The sequence below is a fragment of the Gossypium raimondii genome, chromosome 5 (genome assembly GCF_025698545.1).
Source record: "Gossypium raimondii isolate GPD5lz chromosome 5, ASM2569854v1, whole genome shotgun sequence".
Lineage (NCBI taxonomy): Eukaryota > Viridiplantae > Streptophyta > Magnoliopsida > Malvales > Malvaceae > Gossypium > Gossypium raimondii.
In genome coordinates, this window is record NC_068569.1 from 3,239,034 (window position 1) to 3,266,075 (window position 27,042).

General features: G+C 35.2%; 6 protein-coding genes across 9 annotated transcripts; 4 read left to right on the top strand and 2 right to left on the bottom strand.

Moving 5' to 3' along the window:
• Positions 1-573: 573 nt before the first annotated feature.
• On the top strand, positions 574-3,390 carry LOC105768935 (zinc finger protein GAI-ASSOCIATED FACTOR 1). Its single transcript, XM_012589225.2, has 3 exons — positions 574-1,198; positions 1,274-1,673; positions 2,048-3,390. The coding sequence occupies exons 1-3, from the start codon at positions 1,075-1,077 to the stop codon at positions 3,093-3,095; spliced, it is 1,572 nt and encodes a 523-aa protein (XP_012444679.1). The 5' UTR covers positions 574-1,074; the 3' UTR covers positions 3,096-3,390.
• A 713-nt stretch (positions 3,391-4,103) lies between these two features.
• LOC105768937 (uncharacterized) lies at positions 4,104-6,332 on the top strand. Of its 4 annotated transcripts, none has more exons than XM_012589227.2 (7): positions 4,104-4,263; positions 4,446-4,561; positions 4,675-4,757; positions 4,891-5,012; positions 5,353-5,528; positions 5,673-5,761; positions 5,963-6,332. In XM_012589227.2, the coding sequence occupies exons 1-7, from the start codon at positions 4,254-4,256 to the stop codon at positions 6,207-6,209; spliced, it is 843 nt and encodes a 280-aa protein (XP_012444681.1). In that variant the 5' UTR covers positions 4,104-4,253; the 3' UTR covers positions 6,210-6,332. The 4 variants fall into 4 exon arrangements, with proteins under 4 accessions (XP_012444681.1, XP_012444683.1, XP_012444682.1 ...); XM_012589229.2 differs by having other exon boundaries at positions 5,987-6,332; XM_012589228.2 differs by having other exon boundaries at positions 5,364-5,528; positions 5,668-5,761.
• Positions 6,333-6,428: 96 nt separating this feature from the next.
• LOC105768936 (UDP-sulfoquinovose synthase, chloroplastic) lies at positions 6,429-9,303 on the bottom strand. Its single transcript, XM_012589226.2, has 3 exons — positions 9,139-9,303; positions 7,574-8,662; positions 6,429-7,203 (listed from the first exon to the last, which is right to left on the bottom strand). Exons 2-3 carry the CDS (start codon positions 8,618-8,620, stop codon positions 6,799-6,801), a joined length of 1,452 nt encoding a protein of 483 aa, XP_012444680.1. The 5' UTR covers positions 8,621-8,662; positions 9,139-9,303; the 3' UTR covers positions 6,429-6,798.
• Positions 9,304-10,509: 1,206 nt separating this feature from the next.
• LOC105769952 (acyl-lipid (9-3)-desaturase) lies at positions 10,510-12,480 on the top strand. The gene has a single exon (XM_012590931.2). The coding sequence runs from the start codon at positions 10,840-10,842 to the stop codon at positions 12,181-12,183; it is 1,344 nt and encodes a 447-aa protein (XP_012446385.1). The 5' UTR covers positions 10,510-10,839; the 3' UTR covers positions 12,184-12,480.
• Positions 12,481-13,707: 1,227 nt separating this feature from the next.
• On the bottom strand, positions 13,708-15,035 carry LOC105770183 (NDR1/HIN1-like protein 13). The gene has a single exon (XM_012591262.2). The coding sequence runs from the start codon at positions 14,864-14,866 to the stop codon at positions 14,042-14,044; it is 825 nt and encodes a 274-aa protein (XP_012446716.1). The 5' UTR covers positions 14,867-15,035; the 3' UTR covers positions 13,708-14,041.
• Positions 15,036-19,826: 4,791 nt separating this feature from the next.
• On the top strand, positions 19,827-22,260 carry LOC105769520 (zinc transporter 4, chloroplastic). The gene is made up of 4 exons (XM_012590206.2): positions 19,827-20,177; positions 20,270-20,327; positions 20,657-21,396; positions 21,488-22,260. Exons 3-4 carry the CDS (start codon positions 20,686-20,688, stop codon positions 21,941-21,943), a joined length of 1,167 nt encoding a protein of 388 aa, XP_012445660.1. The 5' UTR covers positions 19,827-20,177; positions 20,270-20,327; positions 20,657-20,685; the 3' UTR covers positions 21,944-22,260.
• Positions 22,261-27,042: the final 4,782 nt, after the last annotated feature.

A 27,042-nucleotide genomic window follows, 5' to 3' on the forward strand; every position in this document is an offset into this window, starting at 1 on the left:
ATGATCATCTTATCTCAAGCAGCTAATTTCTGAAATAATTAATATATTTGTTTCAATAATTCATCATTCAGAACTTGGACATTTCTTACTTTCTTCAATCCCTGGGGATTACTCTTCATGTTGCTTGTTGCAGTCAAGTGCAATAATTTAAGTGACTATATTTATGGGTAGGGCAGCATATATACATATACTCTGAGTTTTTCTCCACATGGTTTAGTTTAAAAGAATATTAAAAAAAGATTTTGGGAACATGTCTGCTGGAAATGGAATTCAATCACTGAAGTTCTAATAGGGTTTTCATAGGAGAAAGAGGCTTTGCTTTCTAAATTATTTAACCCACATTTTATGTTAAAAGCCTGTAATCAACTGTCCTTATACTCATCATCTGTCTCAATCTCAATCTACTTTGTGATTTGGGTTACTTTATGTCTACCTTTTTATGAGAAAAGAAGGATGAAAGTAAACCAGTTTTTTTTTTTTTTTAAAGAGTAAAAAATGAAGAAAAATTTCACAAGTAAATTACAGTTTTTTTTTCTTTTCTCAAAGAGTTATATTATAAGAGTACACTACAAGGTGAGAACAAAAGAAAAGACAGGAACTGCAAAGTCAGTGACAAATCCTGTTAGCTTTGGGTTCTGATTTTGTATAAGTGGAGTGCTTCTCAGGAATCTTTTCTCATCCACATCTCTCCCTATCTCACGTTTTCTCCGTTCTTGTTTACACACACACACACAGATCATCTATATATTATATTTTTGCAGGAAGTCCTTTTTTATTTATTCAGTTTGTAAATTTTTGTGCGGCTTTTGTTCAATGATCTTCTCGGTGTTAACATCTCTAGCAAGCAAAGATATTGTGTTTTTTTGGGAACTTGAATTTGGAGAGTAGCTATAATAGTTCATTTCAAGGTTTTTGGAGTTAATCCACTTTGGGACCTTGTACTAAAAGCAAATCAGGGTTCATACATAGATCTCAATCAGGACATTCTGTCATGTATTATAAAGTTGATACATACACCTATATATAATGTAGAGGGCTATATAAATATTGACTGCCATTACAAAATCCAGTGAGATGATGAAAGGTTTGGTGGTGGATGAGAGCATTTCGAATTTGACTTCAACATCTGGTGAAGTAAGTGCTTCGACAAATCAAGAACCATTATCAAAGAAGAAGAGAACTCTACCAGGCAACCCAGGTTAATTAATTTTTCAAACTCAAATTTTAAGAAATTTTTTTTTTTTCTTTTTAACATATGGGGTTCAATTATCAGACCCAGAGGCTGAAGTCATAGCTTTGTCTCCCAAGACACTGCTTGCAACAAATAGATTTATATGTGAGATCTGTAACAAAGGGTTTCAAAGAGATCAGAATCTTCAGCTTCATAGAAGAGGACATAACTTGCCATGGAAACTAAAGCAAAGAACAAACAAGGAAGTGGTGAGGAAGAAGGTATATGTATGTCCAGAGACAACATGCGTGCACCATCACCCATCTAGGGCTCTTGGTGACCTCACGGGAATCAAGAAGCACTTTTGCAGAAAACATGGGGAGAAGAAATGGAAGTGTGAAAAGTGTTCAAAGCGTTATGCTGTTCAATCTGACTGGAAAGCTCATTCCAAAATTTGTGGCACCAGAGAGTATAGATGTGACTGTGGGAACCTTTTCTCCAGGTATACACATAATTAATTAACAAGTTCATACTTCAGATCACAATCATATATCATGAAGTTTAAGCTGGATTCTTCAATCTTTATTTTCATCTCTCTTAACTCTTCTGCATGCATCATAGTTTACTGCTTTTATTAACATTCAAGAACGGCAAGTTAATTACATGTCTCGTGTACTGTATGTGGTAAAGAATGGTTACCTCGTGAAGTACAATAGTACTGCTTAGATTAGGGATTACAAGCTGCTATGTCTCTTCATCCTATCCCTATGGGAAGAATATGAGAAAACTGCACTGTCTCACTGTTCTGTCCTGGACATTGATTGCTCTCTTTGGTTTTTTTTTTTTTTTTTGTTCTGCTTGTATTTTTGGTTACAGGAGGGACAGTTTCATCACTCACAGAGCGTTTTGCGATGCTTTAGCTGAGGAGACTGCTAGAGCAATTACAGCTGCAAACCAACCTGGTTCTTCTGTTTCACACATAAATATGACCAATCTAGAATCCCAACCCCTACTCCATGGCTATGCCCTCAATGCAACATCTTTGAATAGAGACCAAGATCATCGTTTCAATGCAAGAGTAGAAGCTGCTGGGCCTGATTCTGGTCCCCCCTCAATAAATCTTTCATCATCACCATTTCTTTTAGGCCACCCACTGCCACATGACGAAAACCCTAGCCAAAATCCTAGTTCTACTACACTTCTTCCATTCCAAGCTCCGCCAGCTTCTCCACACACGTCTGCAACCGCACTCCTACAAAAAGCAGCTCAAATGGGGGTGACTTTGAGCAAGCCCTTACAATCACCAGTAGTATCCATGCAAAGACCTTACTACTACCACCACCAGGCTCACATGTGTGGTTCCACAACTTTTGCCACGTCTAGAGCTTGGGGTTTGTCGGCACGTGAAGAGTTGGGAAGTGAGTTCACCCACAGTTTGTCATCTTTTGGGAATAAAGCTCGTGTCACCCCTGGTTTCTTGGAACAGGTGGCTAATGCAACAAAGAGTAATGCAGGTGCTGGAGCCGGTGCTGCAGCTCCTAGTTCTCTACTCCATGATATGATGACTTCTTTATCTGGTACAAGTGAGCTAGAAGGGTCTTCATCTTTTGAACATTCTTTCAATGGGACATGGATCACCAAAAGAAACAGCAATAAATTTCAAGAAAATTATATCGATCATCATAATTTCTCAGAAACAAAAGAATCCCAATCATGCAGAAGTGATAATCATGAAGGTAAAGGAAGTGGTAGTAGTAGTAGTAATAACATAAGAGGGAACGATGGGTTGACAAGAGATTTCTTGGGTCTTAAAGCTTTCCCACATACAGATATCCCCAACTTAGTAGGGCTTAATCATCACGTAAACTCTTCTTCAGCGTATGGGCAACCGAACCAGCACAGTGAAACACCATGGCAAGGTTAGGTTGTGGTTTCTTGTAACTTTTCAAGTTAGATATCCCAATCTTTTCCCATAGAAAGATGAGAAAATTGGAGAGATTATGTAGCACTGCAGCCCCATGTGGCCATATTTCCCTTGGTAATAATTTTAAATAATGCATCGCTTATGCTGATGCTGAATATATCTATATATAGTTCTTCTTGGTTGTTACTCTCATTGTTTTAAGCCCTTCATTAATTTATTTCATTTTGTATAATTTTTATTTCAATTATTTATTTTACATATGGAAGTGGAACGACTTTCTCATCTGTTCATCACACCTATATATATTTTTTATGTGCACTTTTCTTTTGCCAAAGATATAGTTAGGGTTTTCTCGTGATAATTATATGCATATATTTGAAATGCTTACCGCAGAATATATATATAGCCCTATATAATATATACACAAGTTTTGCAGCCATTTGGGAATTCACTTTCATTAAAAAAAAAAAAAAACTTTTTCGAATTTTGCTCAAGCTTTTAATGGCTGGTAAATCAAAGACCAACCCTAATATAAAAGCCAAAAAATGAGAGAAAAAGAAATGGTGCAAGTGGAAAGAAACCAAATAAATTGGGTATTGTGTTTGCTGGTGTAGTAATAATAAGGCTTTTTTTAATTAAATATTATAAAAATAAATTATTTACTTAAATGTATTTGAAATTATTTAATAAAATAATTTAAAAATTTAACATCAAATTACAGCAATTTGGGAATTCCAAAGAATTTGTTTATTTCATTGATGTTGATTTGAGATCTCAAATGACAAGTTAACAAGATGTAAAATATCTGCCATTAAAACATGTTATAATTTTTTTAAAGTACAAATTAAACAATATTTTAATAAATAATTTGACACCATGTTATTTTTGTAAATAATTGTACTTTCATAATATTTTAGTAAGATAACAATAATAATACTAGAGTAGTGCATTAAATTCAGTAAAAACCATTATTTAAGTACGGTACGTAAATTCTTTGGCACAGAACGGTCGAAATGGAACAAGATTGGGTTTGGGCCCAACATTGTTATGGAACAGAGCAACCTCGAGTACAAGCTCCTTCCTACCCCTCCTTGAGTCTCAGTCTCAGTCTCAGTCTCAGATTTACCTTCAATCAGTGCGTTCTCAACACGCACCTTCATGACTTCAGGTAAGTTGTTCAGTTTATGAGTTTTTTTTTTTTTTGTTCTTCTTCTTCTCTTTTTTGGGAGAAACTAAAATAATTAAGGAACACGAATGATGATTTTCTTTTTTTATTTTTTACTTGATTTTGTTGAGGGTTTATTTGTTTAACCCTTGATAACACAACGTATCATTCCATTTCTTCAACAGTAGAAGAGCGGAGAATTGTAATCCGAAACGATCATGGGGAGAACCTTGTTGGAATTTTACGCGAAACTGGTTCTAAGGATCTTGTCATCATTTGCCACGGTTTTCAATCCAAAAAGGTGAGTCTAATTCTTACATTAATTTTAACATTTATTAAAATCAAATCAATGTAATTGTAACCTAAACTGAAGATCATTTCACAAAATAATTCTGGGTTTTTATTCATTTTCAGGAACGAATACCCATGGTGACTCTTGCCACTACTTTGGGAAGAGAGGGAATCAGTGCTTTCCGCTTTGACTTTGCTGGGAACGGGTAAGAAGATAACTGGAACAGTGTTAATTGGGAAACAAATCTTGGTGTAAAATAGAATGTTTTGAAATTTCCGAAGTTGCAAGTTGTTATACAAACAATGGTTTTTAAGGTTATTTGTGCTGTTGGCTTCCAGGGAAAGTGAAGGTTCCTTTATGTATGGTAACTACCGCAGAGAAGCCGAAGATTTACGAGCTGTCATCCGACATTTCCGCAAGAACCAACGTCTAATAACTGCAATTGTTGGCCACAGTAAAGGTTTGTTTCATATATATAATTGTGACATGAATCAGTGTAATCAAACTTTATATGAAATGAGCAAGGGAGAGAATTGTTGAGTTCCATTCTTTTTTGTGTGCATGAAAATTTTCAGTCAAGTTTTTGAACTCAGTGCTATGAAGGACTTTGATTCTAGGAAATTAAAAGTTCGCCCCTCAACCATAAGAGAAGGGTTACTTTGTTATTGCTGAAAAAGTAAATGCAATCTGCTGATGATAGAGTTTCATGCTTTCTCATATTTTCTCTCATGTTCTTTGAGAGAATCTGATGTTTTGATTCATTTATCATTTCTTTTTTAAGTTTCTTTAATGCTGAATAGGGTTCCTGCAGGGGGGAATGTGGTGCTTCTCTATGCTTCAAAGTACAATGATGTACCCACCGTCATCAATATTTCTGGCCGGTTCCATTTGGAGAAAGGCATGGAAGGTCGATTGGGTAAAGATTTTTTACAAAGAATCAAGCAGAATGGGTTTATTGATGTTACGAATAGAAAAGGTAGCTACTGTATTATGCTTCATTTTTCCCAAATATTTTTATGTGAGGTTCTTTTGTCACACTCCAACGGACAATTTTTGTGATAAACTAGTTAACGTTTTACCCGAAACCAAGCATTCATTCATTCATTCATTTTCAGGACAGTTTGAATATCGTGTAACTCAAGAAAGTTTGATGGACCGATTAACCACCGACACTCGTGCAGCATGTCTTTCGATTGATCAAAATTGCAGGTTAGGAAAAATGCTAGCATTGATTTCTTTTCTGATGTTCATGATACAACCGGATCGGTTGCAATGTCCTGGATATACTTAAATTTGATCCCCATCCTCTATATCAGATTCAGCAGTTTGCATTTGGAATTATTAATATGCATTTTCACTAAATATGTGATTAGTGGCATAGATTTCTTACTTGTTTGCCATTATATTCAGGTTATTAACCATTCATGGATCCAGGGATAAAATTGTACCAGCCAAAGATGCCCTGGAATTTGCCAGGTTTATACGAAATCACAAGCTGCACATAATTGAAGGAGCTGATCATGAGTATACTGCACACCAGGATGAGTTAGCTACAGTTGTGCTCGATTTTGTAAAGGCAGTTCGGGAAGACAGAAACACAGCTGAACTTCTGCAATCATGCGAAAGAGCAGTTAATTTCATCAAAGCTCGAATCTGAAGATTGTGGGAACTTGTATACAAAGGTTTTAACATTGTATTAAAAAGTACACACTATTAAATCCAAAATAACTCAAATTGTTCATGTAAGTATTCAGCAAATCTAAAGTCTGAATCTTAATCATTTGAAGCCCCTTTTACTTGCCTAGTTGTCTATCGTTGTACTTGAAAAACTGAACTCCATTCCGAAATACACAATGATATCACGAAGAACAGAATATAATAAACGCAGCCATTGCTGATGGCCTCAGTTCATGTATTACCAAAGAACAAACAAGGAGCAAGACATTACCGTCGCTTCAAATTATTACTACTGAACACCGGCTTATAGCAAATGCTTATATGTTTCGTACATAATAAGCAAATAAATACAAAACAAGCTCACAAGTAGTTCCTGGACCAAAAAGTCACGACTCAGGAGCTCAAGTAATATTACTCTCTCACGTTCAATTGATTCATAACCGAGTTTTGATTTTGATGGCACATACAGACCATGCTTAACATGAAAAGTAGAGAGGACTGCAGCACCATCTACGAAGCGCAGAAAGATACAACAGGATAAACAAGAAGTTCCTCTCATTGCCAACCACCTAATTAGCTGGTACAGTCTGTGGCTTCACCCCAATTTTTTTCCATGAAACGCTGGGCATAATCTGTTTTGTGTCGATGCGATCCTTGAACTCGATAGCAAAGTTGAGCAATGAGTCGAGAAGAGAGTCTGAGAGGAGATGTGGTTTTAGTCCCAGCTCAATGAGTTTAGTATGCTTTGCATTGTAATAATGTTCCTCTGCCTCAACTCTTGGGTTGGGCACAGATATGGTTTGCACGTCAAGTCCAAGCTTCTGTCCTGCTTTTGTTACAAGGGCAGCCAGTTCATTGACGGAAAACTGCTCAGTGAATTGATTGAACACCCGAAATTCACCAGGTTTTGCTGGATTTGCAATGGCAAGTTCCACACATTGAACCGTGTCTCTTATGTCAAGGTAACCCCTAGTCTGAATTTATAAATAAAACAAGAGGGAGAGGAAGTTTTATATCAAAGCAGGGAAAACACCACAACTAAATAAGCATATGTCTAATGTGTATGGTAAAACATCTACATGTTAGAATGAAAGGGCCCGAGCTATCTGATAAATGCAGCATTTGTATGTGCCAAATGTATGATGCATTATATAAAGATACAAGATTATCCAAGTAAGTAAACATTAGGTTGATGGAAACCAATTCAGTTAACTGTGGACTGTAATCCTCCCAAATCAGCATCACAGCATAAAGGCATTGCTTAAGTTACTTATCAAAATGAAATAATAAACAAAAAGTGGAAGGCATTGATGCTTTAGTAGAGATTTGAAAGAGGACACTCACCTGGCCTCCTTTCCCATAAACTGTAAGAGGATGACCGACAGCAGCCTGAACACAAAACCGATTCAATGCTGTTCCAAATACTCCATCATAATCTAACCTGTTATACAGCTGTTCATGCATTGAAGTCTCATCGGTCTTAACCCCATAAACCACTCCTTGATTCAGATCAGTGGCTCTGATCCCCCAAGCCTTGCAAGTGAAGGCTATATTATTTGAATCATGAACCTTACTGAGATGATAAAAGGAGCTAGCTTGCTTTGGATAAGGTAAAGTATCAGTCCTTCCATTGTGACTAATTGTTATATAACCCTCTTCGATATCTATGTTGGGAGTTCCATACTCTCCCATTGTTCCAAGCTTTACAAGATGGCACTCTTCTCTGAATTCCTTTATTGCAAAAAGAACATTAAGCGTTCCAATCACATTATTTTTCTGAGTAAACACAGCTCTTGATCGATCAATCATTGAATATGGAGCAGACCGCTGCTCTCCAAAATGGACAACAGCATCAGGTTCGAACGAGTTGAAGGTTTCAGATAAGAACTCAAAGTCACAAATATCACCAATGTAAAGTTCAATTGTCTTCCCAGTTATAGCTTTCCAACAACGGAGTCGGTTATGGATGGACGAAATGGGTGTTAAGGAGCCAAGACCAAGCTGGTGGTCAAAGAGCCGTCGAACAAGGCTATCCACAATAGCAACCTCGTAACCTTTGTTGGACAGGTGAAGGGCTGTAGCCCAACCACAGTAGCCATCCCCGCCAATAACCATGACCCGCTGAGGCTTTGAAGAATCATTTGGGGACCGATCAGAACCAGACCTGGGATTAGCTGAAACTTCTTTGCTCACAGAGGCAGCAGTTGCAAGAACCACACAACTCCTTCCTGCCCTGTGCCCTTTCGAAACGAGCCTTTTGAAAGGTGACTTGGAAGTCTTAATGGTAAAAGAGTTAGGAAGTACGGTTCGATCCTGACTTAGAGGTTGACCACAAGGTCTGTAGCTAGAGGAGATCTTTATTGAGCATGAAGTTGACATCAAATGTGCCATTCTTTTACTCTTAGATTTAACCAACAATATGCAAAAATGCACCTGCCAAATACCAATAAGGTCCAAAATTAGTTTTAAAACCAGGAGAAATATATTACCTACAGGCAAAAACGGCAATCAGTCTACTTCAATCCTATACAACTCTCTCTTTTACTTTTCTAGAACAAGTTCCACTTTTTCAGCTTTGCTGGGGGAAAAAGAAATCAATTGTCTAATAAAAAAGTTCAAGAGTTAAAACCGAAACTTCTAGTAACCACCATAGCTATATAAGCTCATACTGAAATCTGGGTTCAACACTATTTCCTACAAAGGGACAAAAAAATCAAGCATTTAATCTACGTAACTGGATCATTCAAGTAAACCCACTCGAAAAAAATCATTAATCTTAAAGACCAAACAGTTTAAAAGTAGTTAGCTTTCCCATTTAAGAATAATCACACATTTCAAAGAATCCAAGAATGAATAATAAACATATAAAAGAACCAATCAAAGACATGGATGAACTGAACAGTTATTACCTTGGGAAAAGCAAAGCTTAGGAATAAAGTTAAGAAGAAGAGACTGTTATAAACTGGAAACCGGACATCCGATGAGAAGAGGGGGCTTGTGTTTCGGGTTTAAGCGACAACAGAAGGGGCTTTTGGTTCTTTATATTCCAAGACGAATCAAACGAAAAAGGTATATAGCATATTCTTATCTACACTGAGAGGTGCTCATGGGCCGGGCTGGGTTCGGGTCAGGCCCATAAAAAATTTCGACCCGGTTCTTAGGACTGGGTCCGGATCGGCCTAAAATATGAGCCTAAAATTTTGCCCAGGCCTGGCCCGGGAAAAAATCATAAACCCGGGCCTAGCCCGGCCCATTTTTTTAATAAATACTAAAAATTTATTTTAAAAATTAAAAAAAATTTAAAAATATTTTAAAATTAAAAAGTAATAAAAAAAGTATTTTAAAAAAATTTTAAAATTAAAAAAATTTTAAAAAATAAATATAATTATTATATCGGGCTGGGCCGGGCCCGGGCCAAAAAAGTGGTGCCCGAGTCCCGGCATTTTTTTGCCCAAGTTCATATTTCGGGCCTATATTTTTACCCAAACTCTCCCATATTTCGGGCGGGCGGCCCGGCCCATGAGCACCTCTACTGTTTTTGCTTTTCTTTTTGTGTGTGTGCATTTGGGATCCGAAATAACTTAAACGAAGCCCCGTTGAACCATCTTTGGGCTTATTAATCAAAGCCCACCTTTTAAGTAAGAGTGAGCTTTGGATTGGATATGCCATTTTGAAGGTTTAAGGATATTCTCTTTTCATGTTTTGTCTTTTAAGAACGAAAAAAACCACTTGCCAGCGTATTAATTACAATTTACAACTAGTTTCTCAGTATCTCTTTTCGGTATTACTGTGTAAACAAATATTTATTCAAACAATCTTAACTTAGCTACCTTGCAAGGATTCTATCAAATTAGTCCTATTATTAGGTCAACCAATTTACTCTTTATACTCTTTAAAACAAGCAAATAAGACTAAATTTCAACAGAGTTGTCATTTAATGTTTAAAAATTATTATTTAATGTTTAACAAAATTAATTTTTTATAGATAGAATTTTGTTTGGACTTGAAATGAAAATGAAAATGTCATTTTTAAACAATAAACATTAACTTGGTTACAATTTAATTATGTTTATTATTAATAAAATAATTAAAATTTTATAATGGAACAACTTAACAAATACATTTACCCTTTGCAAACCTTTACAGTTGCATTGCGTGTGTTTTTTTTCCCGATTCCATTAATTGAGTTTTCAATTTTTTCCTTCAAATTAAAAGTCTTCTAATTTCATCCTTATTTTGAGAGTGTCAGTGTGAAGTGTGAACCCAAAGATATTTTAGTTTGTTTGCATCTCTCTTCTCAGCTTTCTATTTTTTAAAGTAAACTGTGGCGCTTCTTCATTTTTGCTTCTTTATCTTCTTCATTTATATATAAGCACCTCCTCGATTTGCTTCTCCATCATTCACACCCGTAAAGGCAAAGGCAAACCAGATAATAATTAAAAAACTACTTTTTTTTAGTGAAAGAAAACACCCAGAAAAAGCCTTTCTTTTTTTTTTTCTTTATCAGGCCATAATCATTTCACAAAGACTCCTCCTTTAATATCATAGGAAGGAAGAAAAAAACACTAAAAAGTCAGATCCCCTTCTTTGGTTCCTCGTTTCATTCTCCAATGGCAGAGTCCAAGAGGTATATTTCTCAAACAGAGCTTGAAAGCCACAAAAAACCAGGAGATCTATGGATCTCTATACAGGGAAAGATCTACGATGTCACTGAATGGAGTCGAGAACACCCTGGAGGAGCACTTCCTTTGCTGAATCTGGCTGGCCAAGATGCCACCGATGCCTTTGTAGCCTATCATCCTGGCTTAGCTTGGCAATATCTTGACAAGTTCTTTACTGGGTATTATCTCAAAGATTACTCTGTCTCCGAGGTATCCAAAGATTTCAGAAAACTTGCTGCCGAGTTTTCAAAAATGGGTCTTTTTGAAAAGAAGGAGCACGGGACAGGCATTTTGCTTTGCATTATAGCATTGCTGTTTTCTATCAGTGTTTACGGTGTTTTATGCTCTAACAGCGCTTTGGTGCATCTCCTTTCGGGTGCTTTACTGGGATTCTCATGGATACAGAGTGGGTGGATTGGACATGATTCTGGGCATTACCAAGTTATGTCAAGCAGAAAATTCAACAGGGTTGCTCAGATCCTTACTGGGAATTGCCTTGCAGGGATCAGTATTGGTTGGTGGAAATGGAACCACAATGCTCACCACATTGCTTGTAACAGTCTCGAATTCGATCCAGACCTTCAACACATGCCAATATTCGCGGTATCTTCAAAGCTTTTTAGTTCACTCACATCTTATTTCTACGAAAGGAAGATGAATTTTGATTCCATTGCTAGGTTCTTGGTTAGTTACCAGCACTGGACATTTTATCCTGTAATGTGTTTTGCTAGGATCAATCTATTTGCACAGTCTTTCCTTTTCTTGTTTTCTAAGAGGAAGGTACCAAATAGGGGTCAAGAGATTTTGGGGATTCTTGTTTATTGGACTTGGTTTCCCCTACTAGTTTCTTGTTTGCCTAATTGGGGTGAGAGATTAATGTTTGTGGTTGCCAGTTTTTCTGTAACTGGTATCCAACATGTTCAGTTCTGTTTGAACCATTTCTCTTCTAGTGTTTATGTTGGACCACCTAGTGGAAACAATTGGTTTGAGAAGCAAACTGATGGGACACTTGATATAGTATGTTCATCATGGATGGATTGGTTCCATGGTGGTTTACAGTTCCAGATTGAGCACCATTTGTTTCCAAGGTTGCCAAGGTGCCATCTCAGGAAAGTTTCCCCATTCGTTCAGGAGCTATGCAAGAAACACAACTTACAGTACGATACCGCTTCGTTTTGGAAGGCTAATGTAATGACGATCGAGACTCTTCGATCAGCAGCCTTGCAGGCGAGGATTCTCAGCAATCCAATTCCAAAGAACTTAGTGTGGGAAGCAGTAAACACTCATGGTTGAGATGGAACTGCATGTGAGTGAATCAGCTTATGTTTGTTATGACTGTAGGTCTTAAAAGTTGTGTACTGATTCCAGTAGACTGATATAAAAATTTTCCTCCATTCGTGCTCTCAGGTGCAGTGAGGGCATTAGTTGGATGTAAAATATTGCATTTAATTTAGTGGTTTTGTTTGGATAGTAATATTGTTTTGAGGCTATGGTCCTCTCTCTATGAATGTTTTGAGAATTTGGTATGGATGTAATATTTGCTGGCTTTTTTCAAGTCAATGTGGAATTTGAAGATGTGTTGTTTTTCAAGGCTTTTCTTTGATTGGGTTTCTTCGTACATTTTATCCCTTCAGAATGCTGCTTGTTTTGCTTTTTTACAAGCAGGAATGGCAAGTTGTGCTTTGTATGTTCCCCCAATAAACGGACAGCTCCGTTATGAAGAATTGGACCTTGAAACCAGCCTTGGCAGCCTAGAACAAGGGCATTTTTCTCTTGAGCTGCAAGCCTGGCTGGCTCCTCCACATGTAATAAGCCACAAGGGAAGAAACCAGTGTGTAATGCTTATTGGTTAATAATACAGGACAGATATGAGAGAAGTTCAACAGCCCAAGCTGACATTTTTCAAGGCAGATATTTAGCCCACCTCCAAATGCAAGGTCCAGAAATAAGGCCTAGATTACAAGAAAAAAATCTAACCCAAGCTGACATATCCTATACTATCACGTAAGATGTATTTGTTCTCCATCTCCAATAGTAAAATTTATAGATCTGAAATCTTTTTTTTTTAACATACCAATGACCTTGAATCCAAAATAAACATTAATCTCGAGTTTAATTTCTAAATAATTCAGCACTTAATATTTAAAAAAAATCAAAATGGTCCCAATCCATACTTTGGTGGTCAAGTTGGGTGGGAATTGAGCACCAAACTTGTAATGAAAAGTCTGCAAACATTTGATAAATTTCCAATAGCATAGTAAGAAAAGATTTGTAGTGATTTATAGTGAAATTGAATCTTACAAGGATGAAATTAGAATTAATGATGGGTTATGTTACTCTTTTTATTGGACAATATTCCATTGAGAGTAAGACAGTGGTTACAGTATGCGGAATTCCCGACGTTGAAAACCATGGTTAAATTGCACCGACAAAACGTTTATGGAAGCCCATGTTGTTTGAAAAGCTTTATCCGCATTTTGAATTCAGATTTCACGGAAACCAAAATTAGAATCCATTGATTTCAGCAACCTTTTTAAGACATTTGAGCTGGATTATTCTATCATTAAAAAGATAATCATCAAATTTGATACCCTGATTCACCAACCAATATCAAACCCTCCTTTTTTACTTGAAAAAATAATAGCCAAAGCAAAAGTTGAATCCTTTATCATCCGTTACCCTCCTCGATGCCGCTTCACACTTTCGTTGTCTTCCTATATTCTCAAAGAGCCAAAAACTATCACTTTATTGTACAATTTCTTTAAACAAAGTTCTCGACAATAGAGCTTGTCAGTTGCTAAAGTAAGATACCAGTAATGGTGGAAATGAAATGAAATTTCCATAATTATTGATAGTAATTCTTTCAAGGTATTATAATGCATTCATGAAATAAATAAAATTGAAAAAACACCAGAGCAGCAAAGCTATATAAAAATCTTTAAACAAAACTAGTTTCACCATCTTCATCTCTCTTTCCTAAATCTAATGACCCTCCATTGATTCTTTGATTTGTTTCATAATTTCCTTTTACAAACACAAAAATAGAAGTTATTTAAAAAAAATCAAAAGCATTGAAAAAAGTAAAAAATGAAAAGAAAAAAAATACATGTAAATAAAAATATTTGGGATTTGAGACTTTGTGATTGAGTTCTTAAAAAGTCCATCTCCAGATCTTGATTCGGAGATCAACCTTACACTTGGCTCCAGAAACATTTGCCAGCGATGGCGATTTACCTTTTGGCAGGACCCCTTTAACCCCATCACACGAAACCCTGATCCCAACTTTCTTGCTCTTCAATCCACCCATTTTCACTGTCACTTTAGTATCCATCTGAACTTTCAACAAGATCCCATTCTTCTTCTTCAAATCCGGTCTCAAATTGTTGACCGTCTCTGCATCTAGATCAATTGATGTCGTTACCACCACCCCTTTGAAAGTTGTCTCGTTTTTGCTGTTACTCACGAAAGCGGGTAATGTCCCGTTGCCTATAAAAACATCACTGTTGCTCGACACGCATGAAACGACGAAAGGGTCGTAAGAGAAGGAAAGGTGGGAGTTGGGGTTTTTGGAGGAAATGGTTAAGTTGAAAAGGGTTGACAGATGGGAGGAAGAGGAATCGCCGGTGGTTGTTAAGTTCAAGCGGTGGATACGGAGGGAAGCAAGGGTAAACGAAGGTCGATTAGGGCGGTAAAGGACGTAAAACACGGAACCAGCTATGGCTACCAAAAGAGCAAGGATGAGAATTATAAGGATAGTCCAGAAACAGCAGCAGCAACAATAGTTCCGCCGTGGACGGTGGCGACGGGGATAGGGTTGTGGACGGTAAGGTGGACGAGAAGTTGGATTATAAAGGTGGGATTTTGTCGTGCCACCGTTGGCTGTTGTACCATTCATATTCACTGGAGCTCCGCCGTTGACAGCAGGCGGAACCGCCGTAGCGGCTGGCTTGGCGGAAGGGAAGACTTTCTCCGACATTATGAAAAACGCAGTATGGAAAGCCTTTGGAAGAGAGACAACGAAAGATTAGATTTGTAAAAAGAGGAGAGAGAGTGAATGTGAGGAGAAGAATCGAGGGGAAAAGAAAGATACTCTCCACCCAAAGTGGATGTTTCCACTTCACCAGATTTAGATTTACAACCCAAACATATAACCATACGAATACCAATATATTTAAATTTATATAAATATATAATCTTTTATTCCAATATAAAATTATTAGATCCAGACATCTTACACGTTGATTATGTTTGTTAATTAATTTACAGTAGCTATGTCCAGATAAATTTTAGTAATGAAATTATTATTATGGAAGAAATGATTAATTAAGGAATATTGCTTGGACCACTTAAATCTGGATTTGATTCCTTTGATTTCGTCTGTTAAGGCAAGAATCAAATGTTGACAAAATGAACTTTTGTTATTAACTGTAAAAAGATGAACAGTACATTATTTTTAAACTGTGTAAAAAGTTTGTTGGTAAAGTAAATTTTTTTAAAAAAATGAAATAAATAAATTGGGAGAATGTCCTCCAAAAGCCACCGACAATGTCGAGTTTGTTGAAAAAAAAAAGGTTCAAAAATTAATTAGTTGTTAATTAATTTAAAATTCGAGTAATTGCTCCATTAACTGGAGGGTCGTTAAATAATTCGCTAATTGATTTTATAAAATTTAAGAAAGGATTGGGCTGACGCAATTTTGGTTATGATCCAATATTTGATATCCAAATGTATAAATCAATTAGGTTTTGATTCAGAAAATTAGGATGAAATGATGAAATTTGTACTTTCCTGATTGGATTACATCTGTCAACACATTGGATCCTTTATCAAATATAATAATATTTCTATTCTTTAATTTTAATTTTAACTCAGACTTGTGTATGAGTCAGGTCAGATTTGGTTTGAGCTGGATTCTATCAAAATTTTAGGCTCAATTGATAAGTTTGGGTTTTGTTTAGCCTAAAAATGGGTTTAAATTTTTTTTCAAGCTTAACCTGAATAAAAAATATTAAAACTTGGACTCGGTCAGGCCATATTAATTTTTTAAAATTTTATTTTTATATAAAAATTAAAAATATATAATACACCAAATATTCTGAAAATATTAAAATAAATATTTCAGACAAATTTTAAAAAATTAAAAATAATTATACTTAAATAACATTAAGATAAATATAATTTAACAAGAAAATACTTCTAAAATAATAGTAAAATTAACAATTGAACAAGTGTTGTACAATATTCAACTATTAACAACAAAATAATAGTAATATAATAATGAAATTGTAACAAAACAATCATAAAAAAGTGGGAAAACAACAGCAAAACAACAGAATTTTTATTTATTGCAAATTCAAGCTAGGCCAGAGAATCTTACTCGAGGCTCAATCCATTTTTTAAGTGGATCTTATTTTTTTGCCTAATCTCATTTTTTGGGCTTATATTTTTTTCAAACTCTTATTTTTCAGTCCCCACCAATTGACAATTTTAGACTCTACCTATATTGTTATTTAAAATTAATCTTAAAGGGCAAATTTTACTTTTGGAGACAAACAAATCAAAATTAATCTTCTTGATTAAGTAATTTTTGAACGGATTTAAAAACATATAAATAATTATTGAAAGAACAAAAATTAGGGGTATATTTATATAAATTTAATTATTATTAGTTCATACTTGCTACTTGAAATAGTTAAATATGCTTTATTATTAACATTATTGTTTTTATTGACTTGAATGAATGGAGTAAACTTTGAGTTGGACACAAATGACATTTTATTATTAACGCGTCAAGGCATGGGGAAGGAGCCAATAGGCAATAAGAAAATCCAACTCATCTTTCCTGCTTGACTTTTCTTTCTCCTCTTTCTAAACTAGAGGCATTAATATTGTTGGTTTTCCAGATTTTGAAAGTATATACTCGGTAAGTGTGTGTATATATAGTTTGAGTTTAAATTTTATTGTACGTCTGTGTATTGTTTATGATTATACATTCCTAGCTTCTAATTTATGTTAAATAATATTTTGAATTAAAATTTTATGAATAAAAAATAGTATAAGTTTAGAAATTTAATTTGATTTAACTTCAATTTTAATCAAAATTTCGAATTTAATTTGACTATTGAAAATCAAAACTTCTAGATTAAATGATAAAAAAAATGATTTCGGTTCAACTAATATTTTAACTTTGTGTTTTTTTTTTCGAATTTGAGTGCAAAATTATGATTTATAATTAATTTATGAACATCTAGAAAAATTAATAAAAAGCAGAATGTCAAAATTCGAATAAGTTATATTTGGAAGTAGAAGTTAGTCATGCTAATAATGTGCCTTTTAGGCACATGCATATGAAGCATAGGCATGTGAGTAATTAGTAAAACAAGGTAATGGGCATGACCAGTCGATAAATTTGTCCGAATCAACAACCAGTTTGCATGTGAAAAAACATAAGTATGTTTGTTATCTAAACACGCTTCTCATCCTATATATGCATGTGCCACGAAATTCTCTATTCCCATTATCATCACTTTTTCTCCAAACAAAATCAATCATGATCACATCTATTACTAAGTGATGTCAATACAATACTTCTTTTTAAACACGAAATTTGAGGGCAATTCATAAAAAAAAAAACTTTTTTTTTTAAATTACCGAAATGGGCCCGGTATTTTATTATTTACCGGAATGGGTCTTTTTCGGCAAATCACGTCCATGTCAGCGCAATGTCAGGGGACGTGCCAGGAAATCGCGGCCACGTCAGCGCGCTTTGCTTACGTGGTAACAAATCGCCCCCTCGTGGACGCGATTTGTCCCCGCGCGTGAATAGTGCAACGGTAAAAAAAAACTATAAATACTCCCCTACCCTTCTTTTCACAAACTAATCCTCTCTCAAATTTCCTCTCAATTTCCAGGACCCACTATAGCAAAAGCGCGTCCACGAGGGCACGATTTCACAAATTCTTCTCAAATAACATCCTGCTATAAGTGATTTTATACTATTTGCTCAGAAACGTCAACTCGAAATTATTTATTCCAGGACCTACTATAGCAAAAGCGCGTCCACGAGGCCGCGATTTCACAAATTATTATCAAACAGCATCCTGCTAGAAGCGATTTTATACTATTTGCTTAGAAACATCAACTCGAAATTATTTTTTCAGGACCTACTGTAGTAAAAGCACGTAAACGTGGGCGCGACTTATTTGTTTACTTTTTTTCTACAAAACCCTAAAAACCCTAAACCCTAAAATCTAAAAACCTAATGTGAGAAAAACGGGCAAATCGCGTCCCCCATAACGTGCTACGTCAGGAAATCGCGGCCACGTCAGCGCGCTTTGCTGACGTGGACGCGATTTTCTGGCACGTCCCCTGACATCGCGCTGACGTGGACGCGATTTTCCAGAAAATGGCCCATTCCAGTAAATAATAAAATACCGGACCCATTTCGATAAATTTATAAAAAAATTAAGCTTTTATTAGTAAATTGGTCGAAATTTGAACCTTCAATTCATTTGTAATTGTATTTCTAAAGGAAATAAAGATGGGATTCTTTTTATGTCACTTTGATTAATTTTGATTTAGTCAATAAATTTAATAATTGATAATAGTTGGTTTTAATTGATTTAATATGTAATATTTAAACGTTGATTGAGTTTTAATTGATTGATATGGGTGTTATTGTTAATGTAGAAGAACGTGGATTTAAATGCGTTAAAGTACATTATATTCTTATTCATAGGTTGAAGAGAGATTATAATTTATTTCGTATTATGTAAAAATTTAATATTTAAATTATTTTAAATATATTTATATTTTATTATCCTTGTGAATTTCAAACCATTAAGATTAATGAGTTTTTGAAAGATATAAATCATTTAAAAATTATTATATTATTATATTAAATACTAGAGTTATATGATATTATAATTTTGTTTACCAATTTCATATATTGAATAAAAAATTTACTTAATAATTCTAAAAATATTTACAAACATATAGGCTTAAGGGTGTAAAAAGCCTTCAAAAAAAAAAAAAGAAGCAATTAAGCCATTGTTTCTTTTTTGCATTCAATTAGGTACTTAAACATTCAAAATGCATTAGAAAGACCCTCAAACTTTGTCAAAAAAAGCAATTAAGCCCCTTTTTTTTTTCACTCAATACTTGAACTGCCAAAATGCATCAAAAAGGTTTTTTGACCGTTAACTTTAATAGTTAATCGTTAAAGTTAATTGGCCCTAATTTTTTTCAATTAAAGCCACCACATGAATAACCATGGCATGACATGTGGCAAAAAATGATAAAAAATAAAAATCAATAAAAGTTATAAAATTATAAAATTATTAAAATTTAATAAAATAATATAAAATAATTAAATTTTATTAAAAATTAGAAAATATTTTATAAAAATCGTAAAAATTACAAAATATATAGAAATATATAAATAAATTATAAAAATGTAAAAATTATAAAAGTTATCATACAGAACAAATTGGGGATCGTTAACTTTAACTAAAAAATTTGAGAGTCTCTTTTATATATTTTAACAGTTCAAGTACCAAATTGAGTATAAAAAATAAATACTTCATATTTTTTTGAAAAATTTGAAGAACTTTTACACATTTAAATAAAAATATATTATATATTTATCTAAACTTTTTTAAATTTGAAGAATAACCCAATCTATTAACAATCCTACTATTTAGTGGGTTGATTTTTCCTTTTTCTGAATGGTTGGGGGATGGTTTGGGCCGTCCCTTTATGAAAATGAAACTTAAAACAGGAAAGGATCAAAATTTGTCATACAGGCTATTAAAAAAAACTGATAAAATGGAAGAAGGTAAACATAAATGTCGACATAGTGGAAATGACATGTTATCATAAGGTGGTAACTGGTAACCCTGCAGGCCATCTGTTTGTATGACCCTTACGTTTTCGTCAAACGATGTCGACACTCTCTCCTTTATTCCCCCTTTCATTTCTCTTTCTTCCCTACTCTGTTTTCTGATTCTCATGCATGCCTATGTTGCTCCACATCATTTATATACTTCCATTTTAAACCACCACCATCATCCTGCCATCTTTTTTCGTTTGATTGCCCGAGAGACTTTTCACAGTCTTTATTTGTATACATTTACAATCCAAACGTTCTTCATTCGTTTTCTTTACTTTGATTCCTCATTTGCCATTGCGTTTGAGTGCATATTTATTGAGCGAACCACCCTTTATTATTATTATTATTATTATTATTATTATCATCAAGATTTGCTCTTCCCATGTTCTTCATTGAGGTTAACTTCTTCTTTTTTTTTATATTCTTTCTTTGTTTTTCTTTTTATTCCTGATGTTATCGGGTTTTCAATTTTTGTTTTGTTTTTATCAGGATATCTGGCCGCTCTGCTGCATTGATTCCTTCGGATCAAAGGCTAGGTTTTTCTGAGGTAATTTTGAATACCCTTTTCTGGGATTATTGACTGGGAATTGGGGAGCTTTTGCTAATGAAATTTCAAAAAAAAAAAGGCGATATCTTTGATTTTTTTTTTTATATTTGGATTTCGTAATTCTACCTAATTGGACTAGGAAGGTGTCCACTTTCATCAATGTTCAAGAATTGGATGGTAACTAAATCAGTTTTACTGTTGATTGATTAAAAAAATTCAAATGTAGAAATGAAAAAGATACTAATACTATTCAAAATGAAGACACATTTATTCAATTAATTTCAAGTATGAAGGTATTGAATACTATTTAATTGGAAAAAGAAAAACAGAGTCCCTTTTGCAGACAATAACAGATTCAATGAGCAACGTAAGCTGCCAGTCGTCGGAGCAAGAGATTTGTCGTGACGAGTCAGCTGCTTTGAAGTTAAAACCCATAGCTATAGCCTCAATCCTCGTCGCTGGGGTAGCCGGCATTGCTATTCCACTCATTGGCAAACACCGTATGTTCCTCCGCACAGATGGAAGCCTTTTTGTTGCCACCAAGGCCTTTGCGGCCGGCGTAATTCTAGCCACTGGCTTCGTCCACATGCTCGCCGATGGTAACGAAGCTCTCACGGATCCTTGCTTGCCCGAACACCCTTGGTCAAAGTTCCCATTTTCAGGCTTCTTTGCTATGATTGCTTCTTTGCTTACTTTGCTTGTGGATTTTGTGGGGACTCAGTATTATGAGAGGAAACAAGGTTTGGGTAGGGGAAGTACAGGAGAGTCAGGCCGAGTCGAGTCAGTAGAGTCGGATTCAGAGTTCGGGACTGTACCGGTCCTGGAAGGAAGGGACTTGCATGCGAAGGTTTTTGGGGCAGAAGAAGGTGGGGGCATGCACATTGTTGGGATGCATGCACATGCTGCACACCATAGGCATAGTCATCCCCATGGGCAAGATGGCTGTGATTGGTTGCTGAGGAGTCGTGGACATGAAGAGGGTCATCAACAGGGGCATAGTTATGGACATGGGCATGACTTTGGAGTTGAGGATGGTGATAATGGAAGGAGGCACGTTGTGGTTTCCCAGGTAATTTGTTTATGCCTTGGTTAAATTGTTGCAGCACTCTCTTTTCAAGAAATGTGTTAATGAAGTGAAGTTTGTTTTTGGATTATTGCAGATATTGGAGCTTGGAATTGTATCACACTCAGTTATCATCGGGCTATCACTGGGGGTATCCCAGAGTCCATGCACAGTAAGGCCTCTAATTGCAGCATTATCATTTCATCAATTCTTTGAAGGATTTGCACTTGGAGGGTGCATCTCCCAAGCTCAATTCAAGACTCTGTCTGCAGCAATCATGGCATGTTTTTTTGCCATAACAACCCCAGTTGGAATTGTCATTGGAACTGCCATTGCCTCGTCCTACAACCCTTACAGCCCGGCAGGTTTGCTTACGGAAGGCATCTTGGACTCTTTGTCCGCTGGAATTCTAGTTTATATGGCTCTAGTAGATCTAATTGCTGCTGATTTTCTGAGTAAGACGATGAGCTGCAATTTCAGACTTCAACTAGTATCTTACTTGATGCTTTTCCTAGGAGCTGGTTTGATGTCTTCCCTTGCAATCTGGGCCTAATTTTTAGATTAGATTAGACTTATTCATCACTTCAATTTGAGCTATTATAGTTGTTTTTTTAAATTTCTTCAAGAAAAGGGAAATGATAGATGGATAATATATAAATTGACACAGGCTCCTCACTATTTTCACCTGTTGTAAAAGATTCAAGTCCAGATTTATAAATATTGGAATCAACGCCCAAAGTGAAGGGTATTGATGGCTCAATGATTAGCTGATGTGCTGTTCAAAGAGTTTGGTTGTAGATAAAACAAGTGTCTATGTAATCTGTCTTCAAATTGCTTTACAGGTAAGGCTAGCGAGCTTGGTTGTAATAACGAATCTTTCCCTTCTCCCCAATCCCTGCATTTGCAACCTCCATAGAAAAAGAAAAAGAGAAACACCTTTGTTGCAAATCCTGCATGAGCAAGACATGACCAAAAGAACATAAAGGTACTCGAGTACTTTAATGAAGGAACCGAATAGTAAAGGTCTTTCTTGTTGTTTAAGGTTGATTTCATTGGTGCATCAAATCAAGTTATATCAAATCGAACACAGGAAAGAATTCCTGGATTGATGTTTGATTGTGATAAATGGTTAGAATAGGGAGGTCTTTGCAATCCCATGTAACAAAGCATGTCAGGCCCTAAAATTGGTGTATTTGCAATCCAGCTAGCAACTTTCACGACATGGATTGTGGACCTCTCAAAGCCAACTTATGACAGATAATATCTCTTTTAGCCATGGCGCTTTTAGTCCTGCAAGGTAGGTTTGCTTCTTAAAGCAACCTCCGAGCTGTTTCTTGAAAAGGCTAAATAGTATAAACACAACATAAGATATTTGATAGCAATAGAATCTTATACGTTTTAATAAAAAAAATTAATAGTCTATTATCATATTAGTTGAACCAGTATCCAAAATGTAGTTATTGGGAAAACGTGGTACTTTGCTTGTTAATTGATGTACTATTAAAGATTAAATTAGATAAATTAATTGCTCCTAGCACTTTCATTGTACTCCAACTACATATCCCTGCCTAATTAATTATTGATTATGATGTAAAGATGTGATTAATATCAATTAGTTTGATCTAATTATTATTAATTCTAAAAAGCCGAGATTCATAAAGTCCAAAAACTAATGGTATGAGAATACTACTCCATCAACTAGAACAGAAAGGCATAAAGTTTTAGACAGGAAGATTTGAGAAGGGCAATCTCGTGAACTTCAAATTTGTTATTAAAGTATTAAAGTTGTCTTCCTCGACGCATTCCCTATTCCCTATTCCTTTTAGTTTCCTTCAATTATATTCTTCCTAAAATCTAATCTCCCTTTTTCTTCTATATTGACAAATATTTTTTGTCCCTATTTTCGTCACCTCTTTCATCCTCTGTTTGCCACGTCATCTCTCTTCCACCTACCATCCTACGTGGCATCCAACCCCCCCCCCCCTTTTCTCTTATTTATAAGGATTATTACGAGTTTCTTCCCAACTCTCAACTCAACATATAATTAAGAAATTCAATTTATGATGATGCTAGGAGGAGGTAAAGAAGACTTGAATTCGCCGGAGATTGGACTTCCCGGCAACGTCGCGGGGAATTTGAACGTCTTGTTGACGGACTCCGACGACGGAAGCGAGTTCTCCTATGAGGGTTCTGTCGAAGAAGAGAAACTGGAGGAGATAATGCAAGAGCTTTACAAAGAGATAACATCAACATCACCGCCACCTTCTGTAACTTTTCCCTCGCTCTCATCGTCTTCTTCTTCACTGGCGTTCTCTCCCGTCAGCGACGTTAAGATCAGTGAGAGCTGTGGGGCATCAATGTCTGACTCATCGTCCACGGTGATGGCCGGCATTGCATTCGTGGGACCCACCGGTAAGTTCCCCGACGTAAAAGAAGGATCACCGGAGAAGGAATTATGGATAGAGGGTATGGAGAGGTGTGGTGAAGAAGAAGGGGAGGTTGGCGATGATCCATGGCTAGCAAGAGTTCTAGGATGGGGTCCATTGGAACTGGAAGAATGGACTTGAAGTGAAAAAAAGCGAAAGATTGGAGATGATGATCTGTTGAGTCTCATCTCATCTCATCCATGGAGATTACCGTCCGTAGTACAGTGAAAGGATAGTGTCGTTTCTTTTAAACCTGAATGTACTTCTCTCTCATGGTAGTTTTGGTATCTCTTTGTTTTGCAGACTAGTCCAGAATCATCATGTACTAAACCACTCACACCTTTTCTTTTGGCATCTTTCCTTTTGTCTTGTTGGGTTTCAAGTTTATCTCAAGTCAGTCCCAAGTAAATGTTAAATCCAAAAGATAAAATGCTTGTTTTGGGTGCTTTTAAGTTATTGAGTTTTGATTTAATCCCATAATGCGTTCCACCACAGCTAAATCATGTGATAATTATTCCTTCCAGAAGCAAAAAAACACTTGAAACCACTTATTGCATCCACATCGGCTGAAAATCATGCATCATCACTTTTTCTATTTTTAATCTCATTCACGTATTTCCACCGTCGACTATAATGCATGATATTCATGTAATAGTGGGGGAACGAAAAATATGCTTGCAATGGCAGCAACTAATTAAAGAAATAATGTGAACGAAGTTGGGGATGTGGTAATTGAAATTATTATTGCTGGACAAACGCCCCCAAGAATATATACGGTTGAAATTAAGTAGCTACCCCAATGCGTGGTCCTTTGATCATTTGCTCGGCCCATATAATATATCCAACTAATTTCTACCTAAGGACATGTAACCACGTCACCCTCATTACTGAAACACTTACCTACTTAAACCCTCAACTCTTGCCCCTTTAATTTTTGGCTTCTTAATATATACTATTGCATGTCCGGATTTGTTGATTATTGCCGTATTAAGGCCTATCTCATGCTTTCTTCTAGACGATGGACTTTGCTGGCTAGCTAGAGGCAACTTACTATCCGTAAGTGGTGAATTTAAAGAGGTTAGTTTTAGTGCTTTTATATATATATTTTGAAATTTGAAATTTCAATCATGAATGGTAGTTATTAAAATCGTTAAGATAATTCATGCTATTTTTAAAATTTTATGCGGTAAATATATCATATGTGTAATGTTATGTCAATTTGTTATTTTATATAATATTCACAAAAATACATCGTCATTCTAGTTAATAGATTTAATGGCTACTATTTGAATTATGACTGAATTTCAAATTTTAAAAATATAGTGTTAAAATGATTAAATATATAGCAAAATTTAACCTAAATAGATTTAAAAAGTATAGGGCTTAATTCTGCAACTTACATATATAAACTAATAGCAAAAATCTTCTACCTTCTTCTATTATAAACTAGAAGTTGAATAAAACTTTTATAATTTGGATTAGTTCAACTTAATCTAAAATTTAAACCTCAGACCATTAATTAATTTATTTAAATTAATGCATTTGTTGTGAGATGTTTATGATCTTTTCTGAATATTCACGTTAGTAAAACTCCACTCATTATTTGCCTAATGAATGTCCATTCTACTTATGGTAAAAGTTGTATTAAATATCTACCCATCAAACCACAAGCTGCTATATCTACCCATCAGATCATTCTAACATAAAATCAGAAGTGACTTAATTTCGAAAAATAGAAAACCAACCAACAACCATAATAGTTATCGACTAATTCATAAATCAAAATATTTTTCATTTTATTATTTTAAATAACCTTTTCCTTGTCTTCCTCACCCAAAAAAAAAAGAGAAAGAAAGTGAAACCATGACCAGCCAACCAACAATAATCATTGAAATGTGATGCACTTACTTGTTTACAAACGAAAGATGGCTGCAAGCTGCTTAGATTTGTAGACTTTGGTCCACCAAATGGTCACGCCTTGGTTGTAACTAGGTTCAGGACCATGATCCAAATTTCCAACAACAATTTGGTTCAGTGGTTCGTAGGTTTGGGCTTCTATTATAAGAAACTCCTTCCTCTTAGCCCTTTCAAGTTCCGACCTTTGTAATCAGTGGTCACACCACGGGTTCAAACAATTTTGCTTGGCTTAGCTGTTATTCCAACTAGACTTTCCAAAGCTCCCTTTACTTGTTAAACTTAAATATTTGTTGTCGAAACCTTTTTTTTTAAAATAGGGGTTGACTTGGATTTTGAAAAACGAAACGAAAACGAATATGGGAGTCGCCATCAATATTTTTTTATGAGGTGTGATCAGGTCACCTCGTAACAGTTTAATTTATCAAAACAACAATTTTAATCTACAAAATCCAGAAAAATGGGTTCGGGAGTAAGTTACGTTCAAGGAAGGATTAGCACCTTTGTAACGCCCAAAATTGGTACCTAGTTGATTAATTAGTGTCTTAGTGTCGAAAATTAAAAATTCGAAAAGAACTTAGAACACGATCCTTTTTTATTAATATTAATTAAAAATTACTCGGATAAATTGTAATATGTAAAATGCCTCCTTATCTCGAAGAAACTAAATGTCACATCCCGTAAGTTAGGACACAACACATCGTATTTTTTAGAATAAGCTCGCCTTTATTTTTTATTTAAACCACATTTATTTTAATTTTAAAAGGATATTCGGTTATTTAGGTTCAACGCAAGAAAAATCGAAACTAAGTAAGTTAGGGTATGACTTCTCGAATTTCCAAATACGGAATATTGCCTTTATTTTTCAAAAGTTTTGAATAACTACACATGTAATGTTTAAAACTATACATATTTATTTTATTTGGATTATAGTGTAAAGAACGAATATTTAAACACGGCTCGTGACATGATTGGAACAATAATAAGATGATAACACGAATAAGTAAAATGATGATATATCGATAATAATGAGACAACAAATAAGTAATGGGCTTTTTAGCCCCGTTTTCAACGATTTGAAAGTCAAGCATTCTCAACCCCCAAAAAATCGAAAGAAAAGGTCCCTCCTCCTCCCTTTTAGGTCTGATTTCGACGACGGAGAAGAGACCTCCGACGATGAGACCGCGGGATGACTCCAGTAAGGTTTTCCTTCTTTCTTTTTATTTTCGTAGATAAAATAAATAAAAAATAAAATAAAATCCTAAACGTAAAAAAAATCAAACGAAAATCACCTTAAAGATATAAAAGTTTG